Here is an 18,417-nt window from a genome sequence, read left to right as displayed (position 1 = left end):
CTCCAGGTTTTTTCTTCACCTGGTCCTGCTGTCCTGATTGTAGATCTGTGGTTAGTTTCCACAGATTCTTCACAGTCAACTACTCAGAAGAAAAATCACACTCACCATCATCATGCCTCTTGTCAGCAAGTCAGTCCAGCCTCAATGCACCCCAGATTTTCCTGCACATTGTAGGTCCTCAATTTTAAACTGATTTCATTGGTTGATAAAAGTAGGGGTGGACACGTACCGGAGATATAGTATAGGACCAATAAACATCAGGAACAAGAGGTTCTTGGTGAACTTTCAACTCAAAACTTGTGATATTAATGAACTAAAACCTATTTTCTGCGTCTATTCTTTCACCTTTGATTTTCTGCAGTTAAACTGAGCTGCAAGGTGTTTACTTTTTGATCCACTACAAAAAAATCTCATTTCCATGTTTTCTCTTCCACCTGTCCTCAGTATGATGCCTGTGCTAAAAATCTGTGTTTAAGGGCAGGAAGAAGAGGGAGGGTTGTTGTTATTCCCCACTCCAATAAGAGGAGCGGTTCGAGAGCAATACTGTGTGTTTAACCCTTTTTTATTTACTGCTCACCAACATTTTTAAGCTTTTTTTAACCCTTTTTATCTATATAAATAAACTTCACTTTAGAAATCTCAGAAAACAACAGTCACAAACATGGATAAGTCTACTGGCAGCAAAGCAAGTCATTGTACAAAGGAAGACAAAACTATAATATTAGATAAATATGAAAACGTGTGCAGAGTGTGATTGTGTGTGAGAGGAAAAGTACAGTAATTAAAGTTCTGCATAAATGTGTGTGAACTTTAAGCTATTTTCATCAACACTTAGGCTTTTATTATCTGTTAAATTATCGGAAACTTTATTTACTTACTTTCATAGAGTGAGAATGCCTGCTAAAAACAAAAGCTATTAATAATATTGAGAACTCTCATTAAGCAGTGAATTTTACTTTAAGTTGTTTTTTTTCTTTCGTTTTCTTTGTGTAAATCCCGGGGATTACCCTGGTATCTGTGGTTTCACTTTTACCATGTTTTTATTTGCCTGTGATCATGACCGATGATTCAGACTCCATTAAGCTCGTTGATGAAGACAGCATATAGCTTATATTTTCTTCACACACTCACCTGTGCTCTCCAAAGCAGGTAAGGTAAAGTAGATTTTTACTTCAGTGACAGATTTCTAGTCTGCTTTGTTCAGTTACTTCAGAAATAGTTACACTGAATATTTTACTGCACTTCACCTTTAATTCTTCAGATAATCATGAACAGTCTGATTCAGACTGAAAGTTTAACGTCTTCATGTGTGGTGATTGTTGTTGCTGCTTTCATTGGTGAACTGTGTGATCCACTCTGTACATACTTTATATCATAGTTGGATTATTGATCAGCAGACGTAATCAATAAAATCAAAATCAATAAAGTATTCTGATTCTGATTCTGATTCTGATTATGAAGGCTTCAGTTTTACAAGCTGTTGACATTAATTGTTCACAGAGGTTTTTTGTCATTTAGCTAAACTCAAAAACCAGGTGGACAAAATAATAGAAACAGTGTAAATCTGAGTGGACGTGTCTTTGTTCACTTTGACGATCTTTAAAATAGAATAATATCATTGTGCTACAGTTACACTTGACTTTTGGTTGTTCTCCAGGTCGCAGGAGGGGGAGTTGTTTTGTGTTCCTGAGCTGATTATCTACTAACATTTAAGGATGACTTGGATCGTCTCCTTTAAAGGGGAGACAAGTGTATCCACTGATCTACGTCACTTAAACTGGATGATGACTCCTCTCTCCCTCACTCAGAAACACTCCTAAAATAACCAAGCAAATAAATAATATTGAAGATTTACTTACATCATTACAAAAACAGCAAAAACATCTCCCTTTGATTCTATTTCTCCATTCCTGCTGAACATCAGGCAACAAATATCCCAGTAAATCACAGTAAAATGTAAAGCACATGTTTTCTTTGTCTAACCTCTGCAGAGCCTCTGTCAAGAAAAACATATCTGTAAGCATAAAACAAATATACATTTCATAACACGTCACTGGACAAACCTCGGTCAGTTGATTTCCTCTGTGCAGTGCAGACGAGCATCAGTCAGCAAGTCAAGGTAGTGAGATGGACTGGTGTCCTTTGTGACTCTGCTGGTTCTTCTGAGGAAACACCACCGTCTCTCCACACCGTCACCATCTGTGAGCACAAACTGCCGCTCTGCTCTGCCAGCATGTAGGAAATCACATATCACACACACAAGGGTGAAGAAACATTAGAGCTCAACTTTGGACACTTTAGATCTAAACAGATCAAACTAGCTCTTAGTTTCAACAATCAGTGAGCAGACAAACAATGATACCAAACTGATTCTGTTTGAATACAATATGGTATTTTCAATACAGGTGTCAAATTAATTTATTAAAACTAATACAGATATATGTATTTTTTATTTTTATTTTTTGATAAATTAGTTTGCTAAATTATAAGAATATATATATATTTTTTTTTTCATTTAACAATTGCAACTGTAAGAAATTAAATATTGAACAAAAATATATTGTCACATTCTGCATTCTCAAATACAAATTTCACAAAGTAAATTTTTGATTAACATAAAAAATATGAATTACAAAAAATAATTGTATATTATTAAAATATTATGCAACCATGACCAAAGTCAGAATCTTCATTACAGTACTGTGGACTTACTGCTTGCCTAATAGTGATAAACTTCAGGGGAGATCATGATGACAGAAAACTGTAAACAACACTCTGAAGTCTGAAGCTTCTTTTCTTGTTTCTGTGACCTCAGCATCCTGACAGACCTGAAGTTGCTACATATTTTAAAAAGTGATAATTATAGGGAAGAAACTTCTCTTTTTCATCCATTTAATCAAACATTTGATGCCTCAGCTGTCTCAGTCCTATAGCGTTCTGCAACTACAACTAACCTGAGGCTTGGATTTGGCTGCAGGTTCCCCTGTACATCCTTCTCAGCAGCACGCATGTGGGTACCATTTAATCCCACTTCTTCCTGAGCTTTGCTTTATCACAAGACTAAAGGTGGCATCCCGTGTCACAGTCTTATCATCATCCAACTGGAGAAGAAACATTTGAAGAAACATCATGGAGAAGAAACATTTACGCGCCTCCTGGTTTTATTTTCTGATCCTGCAAAAAGACTGAGGACAACAAAGCCCAGAGAACACGAGATACACAACATCCAACATTCAGACTCAACAGCCTCCATAAATGAAGAGCACCAGGTTGGTTCAGTTATAGTAGATATAAGCATACTTCACATTACTGGGTATGAATAATAATCAAGAGACAAACTTTGAAGATGCAGAGCATGAGGTCCCATCATCAGACTGCAAACAAACATCCACCAGGCTTCTTTGTTGGCAGAGGTGATGATTCTCCCATCAGGGATCAGTAGCGTGCATTAACCTGTGGTATAAGCAGCAGTCACTGAAATATTACTGTTTCAGATAAGAAATCTAGCACATAAAAGCCAGGGTGGGAGGGAGCTCTGCAAACTGACTTACCTCTGCAAGTGTGAAGCTCAACAAAAATCTGACTCTCCAGTCACAGACAAACAAAAACCTCCAGCTGGGAGATAGAAAACGCTGTCTGGGTCTTGCTGGATGTTGCTGGTCAGAGTCCCACATTAGCAGAGTGCTTCTTGGTCCCACTGACCCATGTGGACAGCGACTGTGGAGAACTGTTCTGGCAAACGGAAAAGAGAATTAAAATAACAAAAAGCCAAACAGGATTTCCACAAAGACTCTCTTGGAATCAGCAATCAGAAAATCATTGGTTCATATTACAATTAAATATGAACAGGTTCCTTAAATGTAAGCAGTTCAGATCTGATTTGATTTACATCCTTCACAGAGCACATTCGTCCAGGCTGACAGGTAAACATAGAATTAATCTCAGGTAACATGACTCATAGTAGAGATTCAGTAAGAAAGATTGCCAGCTTTAATATTATTACCACACAATCCAAGGACACACCAACACTCTAATATTATAAAGTAAAGGGAGTTGTTTTTCTCAAACTGCTGACGCTGAAGTAAGTTCATCTAGTTTTAGAAACTTTCACTGAACAGTGTCACAACTAAGCATATGCATAAGCACTTAAATACTTTAAATGAGAATAACAGAAAATTTATATTACAGAGGCTAGAACCTGTCCCAGTAGTCATAGGTAGAGCACACCTGGACAGGTCACCAGTCTGTCAGAGGACTAACACAGAGACAGACATCAGAGTAACAAATCTATTTAAAATTAATGTAAGTTTGCTGCAGCTGTACATATGAACATGTGTTTCTGTGCTCACAGTCCACCTCTCAGGAACCTGCAGTTCATTTTTAGTCTACTTTTAATAGTCATTCTGTAAATGCTGTCCGTTTAAATGGTCTTACCTGTAAACACTGCTGTATTCACCGGATTCCAGCCAGAGTGGATTCTGGAGTCTTCCCACACTCCTGTTAGTGATCCTCCATCTGGATGGATGAGAACAACCTTCTGAACAATCTAGCAGGAGATGGCCCATATCTATGGGACTGATTTGTGCTAATAACGCCCATTGTATGGACTGATAACAGCCGAAGTGGGTGAATAAAGTCACCCAGTCGCTAGCTGTGCCATTACCCAGCATACACCACTCCCTCCATAAATGAAATAAACGATACAAAAGTAATAGCCTATAATTAATTTATCTGCTGTATCTGCTGTTTTTCAGGTAGTTGCTTACATTATATAATTTATTGTGTTCTGTATACGTCACTACAATGTGATTTCGGAAATATATAAATATATGGACAACAGGCTCTTCCGCGGCAATCTCTTGTCGTCAATAAGCAACGTTTAGGGAGCTCTATAGTATTCAATGAGAGGACCCTGCACGTCAATTCTCGACGCGAGGGGGGTACCCTGCGCGTCGATAAGTGAAGCAGAGGGAGCCTGACCATGCGTCACACATTTGACGAGTTGGGAGTGAGAACGTGTTGCATTTAACAATTCACTCTAACATTATGTTTTTGGAGTGGCACAAATAATTTGTGTGGCATCTTATTGAATGCAGAACAGCTGATTGTTCTGTAAATAGTTTGAAATGATTATAAAAAAGGGTAAAAGGTAAATGGCTGCAAATAACTTTGTTGTTTGCAAAACTTGTGCATAGGATTTTAAAATTGACAATTTATATTTGCATTTAGAGTTATGAAATATGACTCATTAAACATGTTTGTGGTTGTTACAGTAAAAAATATAAAATAATATAAATAATATAAATAAACTTTTCCTACTCTGATTTATTGTTTTTTGTCTGATTTTAGATCAATTGTGTTAATGCAGTATATCAAAATGAAAACATAACTGTAAAGTCAGACACGTGAGGTTGTGCTGAAAAGGATGATACCAAACAAGGCAAAGTAAATAGTTTTTAAAGGTGAAATGTAGAGGGAAAATCAAAAGTAGTTAAAAATGGCCAATTATACCCTGGACCCAAGAGGGTTAAACATTTTTTTTAAGTAATGCAATAGTTATTTTTCAAGTAATTAATTACTTTTAGAATCTTGTAACTCAGTTACTTTTTTGAAGAAGTACCTAGTAACTATGATTAATTACTTTTTCACAGTAACTTGCCATGTTGGAAAAAAACAATCAAAACATGGATAAGTGGCAGCAAAGCAAGTGAGTGAACAACAGAAGCCAAAATGTGGCGGGGTCAAGTCAAGTCAAGTTGGCTTTATTGTCACTTCAACCATATACAGTTTAACAGTACACGGTGAGGCGAAACAACGTTCCTCCAGGAACCAAGGTGCTACATGCAACATAAATTTACAACATAAATTAACAGAAAACACTAAACTAGCTAACTAAGAGGCCTAGTTAGCTGGCTAGCAGAGACAAGACAGACTGACCTAACATAAATTACAACATAAATTAACAAAAAAAAAAAAAAAAAGTGTGTGGTCTGCGGTGCCGCTGCAGGGGAGGCGGACGCATCTGAGAGGCATCTGCAATCATGCCTCGCCGCCTGTTGTGATTGTGGATGGTGTGTGTCAGGCTGTGAGCTGTGGAACAGCAGCCGACTGTGTTTGTACAGCAACCGTGTGTGTGTAAAGTCTGCTGCAAAGCATGTACATGTCGTCAGGTCTGCCGTGGTTCGGTTACACTATAATATTAAAAAAATGTTAAGAGGTTAAACACAGAATAAAACACAGATTATGTAGACAAACCAGCAGAGTGTGAGTGTGTGTGAGAGGAAAAGTATAGTATTAAAAGTTCTGTATGACTGTGTGTGAAGTTTAAGTTCCTTTCATCAACACTTTGGGGTTTTATTAGGTTTCGAGGTTTCTGCAGCAGGAACTCTTTTAGCCACAGATCACTGCAAAATGTCACAAGAGAGTGGTTAGAAAATTAGAAGAAGCAGAACCAGCACGCTGTGTCTCAGAGCTCTACATGTGAGCTGAACAGCTGACAGTAAATCAGCTGGTTTACAGGAACTCTCAGCTGTTGTGTAAACACACCGTCACTGCTGTAAGTCTCCTGCCAGGTGTGTGATGGAAGATTTAAGATTCTTCTACTTCTCTGTGTCAGGATGATCTTAATGAATTCAAAAGTTCCATAATGTCATATTCTGTCTCCATGTAATCGTTCACATATACCACGTTGCTGTACAAGTTTGATGTTCTGTGTTCTGTGACCATGGTGGGTAAATAACTTGTGTCTAAAAATTATTCTTGTTATACTTCTTGTTCTAAAACCAGGCAGACTGCTGCTGTGCTCGGTAATGTTGTTTGACCTGTTTGTAAAGGTAAAGTAAATCCTCACAAAGACAAAGACTGTTTGTGTGAAAATGGATTTATTTCAGATTTATGTAACCATCTGGTGTCAGTAAAGTGGGATCCTTTGGCTGATGTCTATTCTGCAATCGACACGGTGGTGCCTGATCGTCCTGGAAACAGGCCTCTAACCTTGTGTAGTTGAGAGATCGTGTGGTCCTCAGATCATCTCCACTGGAGGAACATTGTTCTTAAACAGAGAACTGAAATAAATTATTATATTTTAAAATGACTCCCTGCATGTTCACATCTCCTTGAATGCAGTTAGGACCATGTGGTAGACTCCTGCGTATAGTGGTAACACTTACAAAGGAGGAGATCAAATTCTGTGTCTTATCTTTTATGAAGAAGTGGAAACATGGACCAGGATGTCAAGACCCCAAACATGGAGCAATCAGAGACTGCATGATCCCAGCCAGCTGTTTGCTGCCTCTGCCCACCATCACTGACCTGGTCCTGTACTCTCCCTGGTACTGTGGCACCACTGGTGCTGTAACCTATGGCATTGCAACAGGAAAAATGAGGCCACAGCACAGAGTTTTTCACCGAAGACTTTCACTACCGTTTTTTTTCCCACGGTACGATTATTGTTCACAATTATCAACCCTTGAACCTGCCAGACTACTGGAACTCACTGAAGAAAGCTGGAGGACGGAAGATCCCAAACATCACTGTTAGACCTCTGCGGCCAAATGATGGTGCATGGCAAAGATTTAAGTCTCTCTCAACAAAATATGGTCTACCAGGAAACCGCATTGTCATCCCGTTCATCGTCCCAGGAGAGAGAGAAAGTGTCCCGTTCTCTGTCGTCGCCTTGGCTCTGTCCCTGGTGCTTCTCTCTTCCAGGTTTAAAGCCACCGTGCACCTTGATGCCTGTCTGAGTGATGCGTCTACAGGACGGGAATCTGACAGGAAGTATCTGCAGGAGCAGTACCACTGCAATGAAGACAACACTGTGATGACATGTTCACCAGATGCATTCAGTGTGAACTGGTTGGAGCGTTTTAGAAGTCTGTTTTTAATTAGATGCACTCATCCACATCTTATGGTCTTTTCAGTCTATAAGCCAGTTTCACTTCTTTAATGAAGCCTACATGAACCAGTCTCTAGATTTTTGTGCATTTTAAGCAGTTTGTGTTGTTGCTGCTTTTCCTCAGAGCTCAGGCTGGACTTCAGTGTACGGACTGTGAGGTAGACTCCTGCTTACAGAGCTGACACAAGGAGGAGATTGAATTCTGTGTCTTATCTTTTATGAAGAAGTGGAAACATGTACGATGATTTCAAGACCCCAAAGAGCTAAATTAACAAAAACCTAGAAAATGAACAACCTCTACTGTGTTTGTATCTCTGCCTTCACAGGTTGGTATGAATGAGCCTCACAGAGCTGCTGCTGGAACCTTAATTTGCTTACTTTCATAGAGTGAGAATGGCTGTTAAAAACAAAAACTATTGATAATATAAATAATCCACATGACGCAGTGAATTTTACTTTAAGATGTTTTTCTTTCGTTTTCTTTGTGTAAATAACGGGGATTACCCTGGTGTCTGTGCTTTCACTTTCACCGTGTTTTTATTTGCCTGTGATCTTGATTAAAGCTACATAAAGATCGCTGAACACCTCACATAATCAGATTCCTTCACCCACTCACTTGTGCTCTCCAAAGCAGGTAAGGCAAACAGTCTGATTCAGACCGAAAGTTTAACTTTTTCATGTGTGGTGATTGTTGTTGCTGCTTTCATTGGTGATCTATGTGATCCACTCTGTACATACTTTATATCATAGTTGGATTATTGATCAGCAGACTTTATGAAGGCTTCAGTTTAACAAGCTGGTGACATTCAATTGTTCACAAACATGTTTTGTCATTCAGCTAAACTATAAAAAGCAGGTGGACAAAACAATAGAAACAGTATAAATCTGAGTGGACGTGTCTTTGTTCACTTTGAAGATCTTTAAAACAGAATAACATCACTGTGCTACAGTTACACTTGACTTTTGGTTCTTCTCCAGGTTGCAGGAGGAGGAGCTGCTTTGTGTTCCTGAGCTGATTATCAACTGAATATGGACAAAGAGAAACTCGAACTCATCCCGGCTCTGAGAGCCATGGCTTTTTTAGAGGCGTTGGAAATGCAAGCAGAAATTCTGTGAGTCTCTCACAAACAAATTTATTTAGAAGATAATTAAGATTTTCATATTTCAGTCACTGTACAATTAAGAAAACTATTTAAATTAATTGTGTCTAAATCCACTTTTTGAATGGGGCTTTTTGAACATTGTGGGGTGGTGGAGATTTGAAGCTGTGACAGAAATCAAATGAACATGAATCCAGTCTTAAAAGAAAAAGCAGAAAGAGAGCTGAGTGATAAACCTGAGGTCATACCTGCCTCCATTTTATTTTTTACATGAAATCCTTCTTCACAGAGTTTGTTATAATTATAGCAAATATTCTGTTAATAGTATGTAGAGTTAAGATGAACCTCACGACTTCTGCAGGTCTTTTATCTGTGGTTCACTGCAGAAGTTTAATGTAGTGATTAGAACTGAAACTCAGCTAAAGTCAAACTCTATAGTGACAGGCTGGACATGCTGTCTGTCACAGGGTGGTAGAAAACTTTTATGATTAAAAATATCACAACAGATCTGCATACATGTGCTCATATATGACCTCACTCTCTTTAGTATCACAGTAATCCAGTCAAAGCTTTCTGCACTTGCTAAAAAAAGATTGTTTTTTTTTTTGGTTGTTTTGTAAAAGGAAAAGGCTGGCTGCTGCATGTTGCCCTGAAAGTCCCAGGAGCTCTGCTGAAAGGAAAAGATTAATAAACCTTGCAACAGAAAACTGCAAAGATGAAACTGTCCTGCAGTGGCTGAGAGAAAATTCAGAGTCTGGCACCTTCAGAAAACTCTCAGACATGTTCGATTTCCTGAAAAGTAAAATTGATGAGGAAGAAAAGAAGAACCACGATGACACTGTTGACATAATCTTTGTGGCACATGGATCAATCACAGACTCCATGATCCCAGCCAAGTGTTTGCTGCCTCTGCCCACCATCACTGACCTGGTCCTGTACTCTCCCTGGAACTGTGGCACCACTGGTGCTGTAACCTATGGCATTGCAACAGGGAAAATGAGGCCACAGCACAGAGTTTTTTACCGTTCACTACCGTTGTTTTTCCACGGTGTAATTCCACTTGACAAATATCAACCCATGAACCTGCCAGACTGCTGGAACTCACTGAAGAAAGCTGGAGGACAGATGATCCCAAATATCAGTGTTAGCCCTCTGCAGGAAGATGATGGTACGTGGAAAACATTTAAGTCTCTCTCATCAAAACATGGTCCACCAGGACGAAACCGCATCGTCATCCCGTTCATCGTCCCAGGAGAGAGAGAAAGTGTCCCATTCTCTGTCGTTACCTTGGCTCTGTCCCTGGTGCTCCTCTCTTCCAGGTTTAAAGCCACCATTCACCTTGATACCTGTCTGAGTGATAAGTCTACAGGACGGGAATCTGACAGGAAGCATCTGCAGGAGCAGTACCACTGCACTGAAGACAACACTGTGATGACATGTTCACCAGATGCATTCAGTGTGAACTGGTTGGATCGTTTTAAGAGTCTGTTTAGTTAAATACACTCAATCGACATCTTATCATCTTTTCTGTGTTAAATGTTTTGAAACTGTTTCAGAAACATTAAACCACAAAAACAGTTTCATTGTTTCTCTGAAAAAAGAAACCCACACAGGACTCATGTTAGAACATGTGTTTGAGTTTAATTACAATCACAGATGTTTCCAGTAGTTCAAAGTAGCCTTCAGTCTATCAGCCAGTTTTTCTTCTTTAATGAAGCCTACATGAACCAGTCTCCAGATTTTTGTGCACTTTAAGCTGTTTGTGTTGTTGCTGCTTTTCCTCAGAGCTCAGGCTGGACTTCAGTGTACGGACTTGTCTTATACTTTATCCTGACAGAAAAGAGTACAAAGCACTTTATTGTCTAGTTTAGCTCCACACTGACATGGAGGTGAACCTGCAAAAAGCTCAGCAGACAAAGACACACAGTGTGTGTAAACTCTGCCTCTCTGTGTAACTTAAACACCTTAATGTATCTGTTTTATTTATGATGAAATCAAACTACATTTTGGATTCTTGTATTATTTGTACTTTCTTGACTTTTTATATTAATTTAAATTAAAACATAATGACTTTAATTTGTTGCTGGTATGTGACTGAATCAGAGTCACATGTGATAACATCAACTGCTCTTTCAGGAGCTCACAGGTGGAAGTGAGTTTTAATTAGCAGGCGTGATTAAAACGAATGAACGGTGAAAATGAAGGAAAAATAAAACTTCAATCAAAGGGCACGTTATCTCCAGAGGATCGATTCATCTGTTTCTCTGTGACATTTAGAGATTATATACAAAACACAAAGGCAACAAGAAATAGACAAACTGAATGTCCATTATGTCTACATCCTTCACAGATACACTGTCATGTTTTTTTTAAATATATATATTCATTTTCCTCTTTATCCAACAAAGTTGACTCTGTTCATGTGGTTGCAGCATTTTCAGGGTGAGAAACTTTCCCTCCTTGAAGTGACTTCTTCAGCCTTATAAACACTGCAGCTGCATAGTGACTGAAACCAGCACCACACTGAGCCAGTTTCATGAATGTCAAAAAAGGAAAAGGCCATCCCTAAGATGAGAATCTCACCAGCTTACACTGCTGTGTATAACTCATGGCCTCTCATCAATAGTCATAGCAGCTTGCATATTAATGATCAGATGAACAGAATCAACTTTATGGGATTTTCTTACCTGGATTATTGAGCATGCATCTCTTTAGTTGTTTCAAAGGACAAAAACATTGAAAGTTTTAAAGAGTAAAATGAAAATGTTGAATAGAATGAAAGTAATAAAACAAAGATGAAAGAGAGGAATAAAATGGTTTGTGTTCCTGTGTCCTGACTGGTTGTAGCACATAAGTGTAGATGAATGTCTATGATAACAATAAATCAGAAACAGATAAACAGTGATGTAAATCAGATGATTTGTGGGAAACTCCAAAGACTGCAGGGTTTACTGATGCACTTTAGAAAATAAAGTTTGTTCTACCAGATGACAAGTTTTAACAACATATAAAATTAGACGTTAAAACTCAGCTACAAACATGTGTGTGTGCATACACAGATATATAGACAGATTGATGTTTTTGTTGTTATTTTTACTTTATTACAAAGTTTTCATTTCTGACCAGTGATCCTGAACTCATGCCTGATGGTTCAAATACTACTGTTAGATCAAAGCTGGTGGTATTTTACAGAAATCAGTAATCAGCGGTAAAATGTCGCCCCCTGTGGAAACAGTTTAAGTTAACTACTGAAAAGGACTTGCCTTTAACTTTCTGCTGCATGATCACTTTACTGGGACCACAGCGTCATTCGATCTGCACTGCAGTTAACTCATCTTTAATAAACCCACCCAATTAAAATCCAGGGGCATGTTCAAATAATTAAATAGTTTTGCTCAGGAACGTTCCTAACTAAGAGAAGTGACCTGGAAGTGTCTGTATGGTAACAGGTATAAATGCTCTAGGTGCTTAGCAAAAGAGCTTGAGTCCTGTCTTTATAACCTCCTTTAGCAGTGAATATACTGAACCATCATTTATGAAAGGAGAGGAGAAATATCATCCCGACAGCCATCTTATTATTCAATTAACAAAGCCAATGAAGTTAGCTTTGTTAATTGTACTGACAGTACACTGTCTTTATACTAGATGGTATAAAGTTTGTCTGAAGGTTAAATTCAGTGAATGGATCTAAGAGCCATCAGCTAAAAATCATATTAATCTCTGCTTCACTTGCTGTAACCCAAAAGCAGACACAATACACAGAATCTAACAGGTTTATTTGTGGGCAGGAAACAACAGAATATAAGGAACATCACAGGGCAGGATGTGTGAAGTGGAGGAGAGTACAGTTAGTGATGTAGCAGAGCTTGTTGTGGGAATTGTGTGATATGAACAGCAGGGTTTGTCTTGCTTATTTCACAAGGGAGAGCACTGGAGGGGAGATCCATGGGAGTCACAATGGAGGGGAAACTTCCAGAGGCGGGCCGCTGCTCCGAAAGAGAAAGTTAAATGACTTGCTAACACCCATGGACATGAAATTTTCTGAGAGGCTACATGTAAGCTGAACTGCTGAGAGGAAATCAGCTGGTTTACAGGAACTAGTGGTTGTTGTGTAAACACACTGTCATTGCTGTAAAATCAGCTGATCAGAGGTTCAAAGTCTCCTTTCAGGTGTGTGATGGACAGTTTTAAGATTCTTCTAATTCTCTGTGTCAAGATGACCTTAATGAATTAAAAAGGTCCATATCATCATATTCTGTCTCTAATTGTTCAACTTGTTCAACTTAACTTGTGTCCATAAATGACTCTTGTTATTCTTCTTGGTCTAAAACCAGGCAGACTGCTGCTGTGCTCTGAATTGTTGTCCGATCTGTTTCCAAAGGTAAAGTAAATCCTCACAAAGACAAACTGTGTGAAAATAGATTTATTTCAGACTTATGTATTAATCTGGTGTCAGTGGTTGATGTCCAGGCTTGTGTAGTTGACAGTTCGTGTGGTCCTCAGATCATCTCCTCTGGGATTTAGAGGAACACTGTTCTTAAACAGAGAACTGAAATAAATTATTATAATTTTAAAATGACTTCCTGTATGTTTACATCTCCCTGAATGCAGTTATGACTGTGAGGTAGACTCCTGCTTACAGAGCTGACACGTACAGAGGACGAGATTAAACTCTGTGTCTTATCTTTTATGAAGAAATGGAAACATGTAGAGCTGCTGCTGGAACCTTAATTTGCTTACTTTCATAGAGTGAGAATGGCTGTTAAAAACAAAAACTATTGATAATATAAATAATCCACATGACGCAGTGAATTTTACTTTAAGATGTTTTTCTTTCGTTTTCTTTGTGTAAATAACAGGGATTACCCTGGTGTCTGTGCTTTCACTTTCACCGTGTTTTTATTTGCCTGTGATCTTGATTAAAGCTACATAAAGATCGCTGAACACCTCACATAATCAGATTCCTTCACCCACTCACTTGTGCTCTCCAAAGCAGGTAAGGCAAACAGTCTGATTCAGACCGAAAGTTTAAGTTTTTCATGTGTGGTGATTGTTGTTGCTGCTTTCATTGGTGATCTATGTGATCCACTCTGTAATACTTTATATCATAGTTGGATTATTGATCAGCAGACTTTATGAAGGCTTCAGTTTAACAAGCTGGTGACATTCAATTGTTCACAGAGGTTTTCTGTCATTCAGCTAAACTCAAAAATCAGGTGGACAAAATAATAGAAACAGTGTAAATCTGAGTGGACGTGTCTTTGTTCACTTTGAAGATCTTTAAAACAGAATAACATCACTGTGCTACAGTTACACTTGACTTTTGGTTCTTCTCCAGGTTGCAGGAGGAGGAGCTGCTTTGTGTTCCTGAGCTGATTATCAACTGAATATGGACAAAGACGAACTCGAACTCATCCCGGCTCTGAGAGCCATGGCTTTTTTAGAGGCGTTGGAAATACAAGCAGAAATTCTGTGAGTCTCTCACGAACAAATTTATTTAGAACATAATAAAGATTTTCATATTTCAGTCACTGTACAATGAATAAAACTATTTAAATTAATTGTGTCTAAATCCACTTTTTGAATGGGGCTTTTTGAACATTGTGGGGTGGTGGAGATTTGAAGCTGTGACAGAAATCAAATGAACATGAATCCAGTCTTAAAAGAAAAAGCAGAAAGAGAGCTGAGTGATAAACCTGAGGTCATACCTGCCTCCATTTTATTTTTTACATGAAATCCTTCTTCACAGAGTTTGTTATAATTATAGCAAATCTTCTGTTAATAGTATGTAGAGTTAAGATGAACCTCACGACTTCTGCAGGTTTTTTATCTGTGGTTCACTGCAGACGTTTAATGTAGTGATTAGAAGTGAAACTCAGCTAAAGTCAAACTCTATAGTGACAGGCTGGACATGCTGTCTGTCACAGGGTGGTAGAAAACTTTTATGATTAAAAATATCACAACAGATCTGCATACATGTGCTCATATATGACCTCACTCTCTTTAGTATCACAGTAATCCAGTCAAAGCTTTCTGCACTTGCTAAAAAAAGATTGGTTTTTTTTTTGGTTGTTTTGTAAAAGGAAAAGGCTGGCTGCTGCATGTTGCCCTGAAAGTCCCAGGAGCTCTGCTGAAAGGAAAAGATTAATAAACCTTGCAACAGAAAACTGCAAAGATGAAACTGTCCTGCAGTGGCTGAGAGAAAATTCAGAGTCTGGCACCTTCAGAAAACTCTCAGACATGTTCGATTTCCTGAAAAGTAAAATTGATGAGGAAGAAAAGAAGAACCACGATGACACTGTTGACATAATCTTTGTGGCACATGGATCAATCACAGACTCCATGATCCCAGCCAAGTGTTTGCTGCCTCTGCCCACCATCACTGACCTGGTCCTGTACTCTGAGTTTTTCACCGTAATCTTCCACTACCGTTTTTTTTCCATAGTGTAACTGTTGTTTACAAACAGCAACCCCCGAACCTACCAGACTGCTGGAACTCACTGAAGAAAGTTGGAGGACGCATGATCCCAAATATCAGTGTTAGCCCTCTGCAGCCACATGACGGTGTGTGGGAAAGATTTAAGTGTCTCTCAACAAAATATGGTCCACCAAGAAGAAACCACATCGTTCTCCCGTTCATCGTCCCAGGAGAGAGTGAAAGTGTTCCATTCTCTGTCATTGCCTTGGCGCTGTCCCTGGTGCTCCTCTCTTCCAGGTTTAAAGCCACCGTGCACCTTGATGCCTGTCTGAGTGATAAGTCTACAGGACAGAAATCTGACAGGAAGTATCTGCAGGAGCAGTACCACTGCACTGAAGACAACACTGGGATGACATGTTCACCAGATGCATTCAGTGTGAACTGGTTGGATCGTTTTAAGAGTCTGTTTAGTTAAATACACTCATCCACATCTTATGGTCTTTTCTGTGTTAAATATTTTAAAACTGTTTCAGAAACATTAAACCACAAAAACAGTTCTATTGTTTCTCTGAAAAAAGAAACCCACACAGGACTCATGTTAGAACATATGTTTGAGTTTAATTATAATTGCAGATGCTTCCAGTAGTTCAAAGTTGCCTTCAGTCTATCAGCCAGTTTTTTTTTCTTTAAGGAAGCCTACATGAACCAGAATCAGAATACTTTATTGATCCCTGGGGGATTTATTTAATTATTACATGAACCAGTCTCCAGATTTTTGTGCACTTTAAACTGTTTGTGTTGTTGCCGCTTTTCCTCAGAGCTCAGGCTGGACTTCAGTGTACTGACTGTCTTATACTTTATCCTGACAGAAAAGAGTACAAAGCACTTTATTGTCTAGTTTAGCTCCACGCTGACATGGAGGTGAACCTGCAAACAGCTCAGCAGACAAAGACACACAGTGTGTAAACTATGAATATACTGTGTAACTTAAACACCTGAATGTATCTAATTTTTTATGATGAAATCAAACTACATTTTGGATTATTGTATTATTTGTACTTTCTTGACATTTTATATCAATTTAAATTAAAACATAATGACTTTAATTCATTGCTGGGATGTAAGTGAATCAGAGTCACATGTAATAACATCAACTGCTCTTTATGGAGCTCACAGGTGGAAGTGAGTTTCAATCAGCAGGCATTATGAAAATGAATGAATGGTAAAAATGAAGCAGAAATTAAACTTTAATCAATGAGCACTTTATCTGCAGAAGCATCGACTTATCCGTTTCTCAGTGACATTTAGAGATTATATACAAAACACAAAGGTAATAAGAAATAGACAAACTAAATGTCCATTATCTGTGTACCTTTACAGATACACTGTCATGTTTTTTTTAAATATATATATTCATTTTCCTCTTTATCCAACAAAGTTGACTCTGTTCATGTGGTTGCAGCATTTTCAGTGTGAGAAACTTTCCCTCCTTGAAGTGACTTCTTCAGCCTTATAAACACTGCAGCTGCATAGTGATTGAAACCAGCACCACACCGAGCCAGTGTTATAAATGTGAAAAATGGGAGTGGACATCCTTAAGATGAGAATCCCATCAGCATACACTGCTGTTTATAACTAATTTTCTCTCATCAATAGTCCTAGCAGCTTGCATATTAACGATCAAATGAACAGAATCAACTTTATGGGATTTGCTTACCTGGATTATTGAGCATGCATCTCTTTAGTTGTTTCAAAGGACAAAAACAATGAAAGTTATAAAGAGTAAAATGAAAATGTTGAATAGAATGAAAGTAATAAAACAAAGATGAAAGAGAGGAAGAAAATGGTTTGTGTTCCTGTGTCCTGACTGGTTGTAGCACACAGGTGTGTATGAATGTTTACAATAACAATAAATCAGAAAAAGATAAACAGTGATGTAAATCAGATGATTTATGGGAAACTGTAGTCTGCAGGACTTACTGATGTGCTTTAGACCATAGTGTAAAACTCAGTTACAAACATTTGCTGTTATTTTTATTTCATCACAAAGTTTTTATTTCTCTCCAGTGATCTTCAACTCATGTCAGATGGTTCAAATACTACTGTTAGATCAAAGCTGCTGGTATTTTACAGAAACACACTTTAGTGCAGGTACTTGTATGTACTTTTAGTGGTAACTGTGACCAGTGTGACTCCTAACTTATCATAGTTTCATGACAATCTTTACCTGAACGTAAACAATCAGTTAGCAAAGTGAAAGTAAACAACAAGTGAAACAAAATTAAACAGTGAATGAAACAGAGCAGGAACACATTCTCCAGAGAAAAAGGGAATAAAAACAGTATAATCATGTCACCATAGTGTCTCTACAACTTTACAAAGTCAGACTGCAGTTCAGTACTCATGAACGCCTGAGTGTTCACTCTCATAGTCTTCGTGCGGTCTTTGTGGTAAATGTCTCCCCCGCGTAGAGACAGTTTAAGTTAATAACTGAAGAGAGTTCATCTTTAATGAACCCAACTGATTACAATCCAGGGCCATGTTAAACCTGGAAGCGTCTGTATGGTGACATGTACGAATGCTCTAGGTATTTAGGAAAAGAACTTCAGTCCTTCATTTATTACCTCCTTTAGCAGTGAATATATTTATTCATCATTTATGAAAGGAGAGGAGAAATATCATCCCAACAACCATCTGACTATTTGATTAACAAAGCTAATGAAGTTGCACAGATTTTGCATCATGTACAGGATGTGACCTGCTGACCTGCTGTTGAATTCAGTTGCTCTACACAACTGAATTCAACAAGGTGTAAAGAGATGTTTCATGAGTTGTCCAGACATACTTCCACTCTCTGCACTGAGAGTACACTGTCTTTATACTAGATGGTATAAAGTTGGTATGAAAGTGAAAATCAGCGAATGGATCTAAGAATCATCAGCTAAAAATCATATTAATCTCTGCTTCACTTGCTGTAAGCTACCTCTGAGCATTAAGCCACAGCC

At 38.3% G+C, this 18,417-nt stretch overlaps 1 protein-coding gene and 2 pseudogenes across 2 annotated transcripts; all 3 read left to right on the top strand.

The window, feature by feature from the left end:
* The first annotated feature begins 7,203 nt into the window (after nucleotides 1–7,203).
* LOC146390329 (uncharacterized) lies at nucleotides 7,204–8,139 on the top strand (annotated as a pseudogene).
* Nucleotides 8,140–8,379: 240 nt separating this feature from the next.
* On the top strand, nucleotides 8,380–11,793 carry LOC146390328 (uncharacterized). Its single transcript, XM_084923405.1, has 3 exons — nucleotides 8,380–8,528; nucleotides 8,873–9,006; nucleotides 9,618–11,793. The coding sequence occupies exons 2-3, from the start codon at nucleotides 8,924–8,926 to the stop codon at nucleotides 10,489–10,491; spliced, it is 957 nt and encodes a 318-aa protein (XP_084779531.1). The 5' UTR covers nucleotides 8,380–8,528; nucleotides 8,873–8,923; the 3' UTR covers nucleotides 10,492–11,793.
* A 2,082-nt stretch (nucleotides 11,794–13,875) lies between these two features.
* LOC146390327 (uncharacterized) lies at nucleotides 13,876–17,299 on the top strand (annotated as a pseudogene). The gene is made up of 3 exons (XR_014799818.1): nucleotides 13,876–13,990; nucleotides 14,333–14,466; nucleotides 15,078–17,299. The product of XR_014799818.1 is annotated as an uncharacterized LOC146390327 (transcript).
* Nucleotides 17,300–18,417: the final 1,118 nt, after the last annotated feature.

This window comes from Perissodus microlepis, chromosome 3, assembly GCF_051167445.1.
Source record: "Perissodus microlepis isolate ML-2025 ecotype Zambia chromosome 3, ASM5116744v1, whole genome shotgun sequence".
Classification (NCBI taxonomy): Eukaryota; Metazoa; Chordata; class Actinopteri; order Cichliformes; family Cichlidae; genus Perissodus; species Perissodus microlepis.
This window is presented reverse-complemented; position numbering and strand designations above follow the sequence as displayed.

What these genes read in the sequence shown, in the direction of transcription:
- LOC146390328 (XM_084923405.1), top strand. Translation starts at nt 8,924, where the DNA reads ATGGACAAAGAGAAACTCGAACTCATCCCGGCTCTGAGAGCCATGGCT. An exon ending in GAAATGCAAGCAGAAATTCT is followed by an intron (nt 9,007 to 9,617) that starts GTGAGTCTCTCA and finishes GTTTTGTAAAAG; the next exon opens with GAAAAGGCTGGCTGCTGCAT.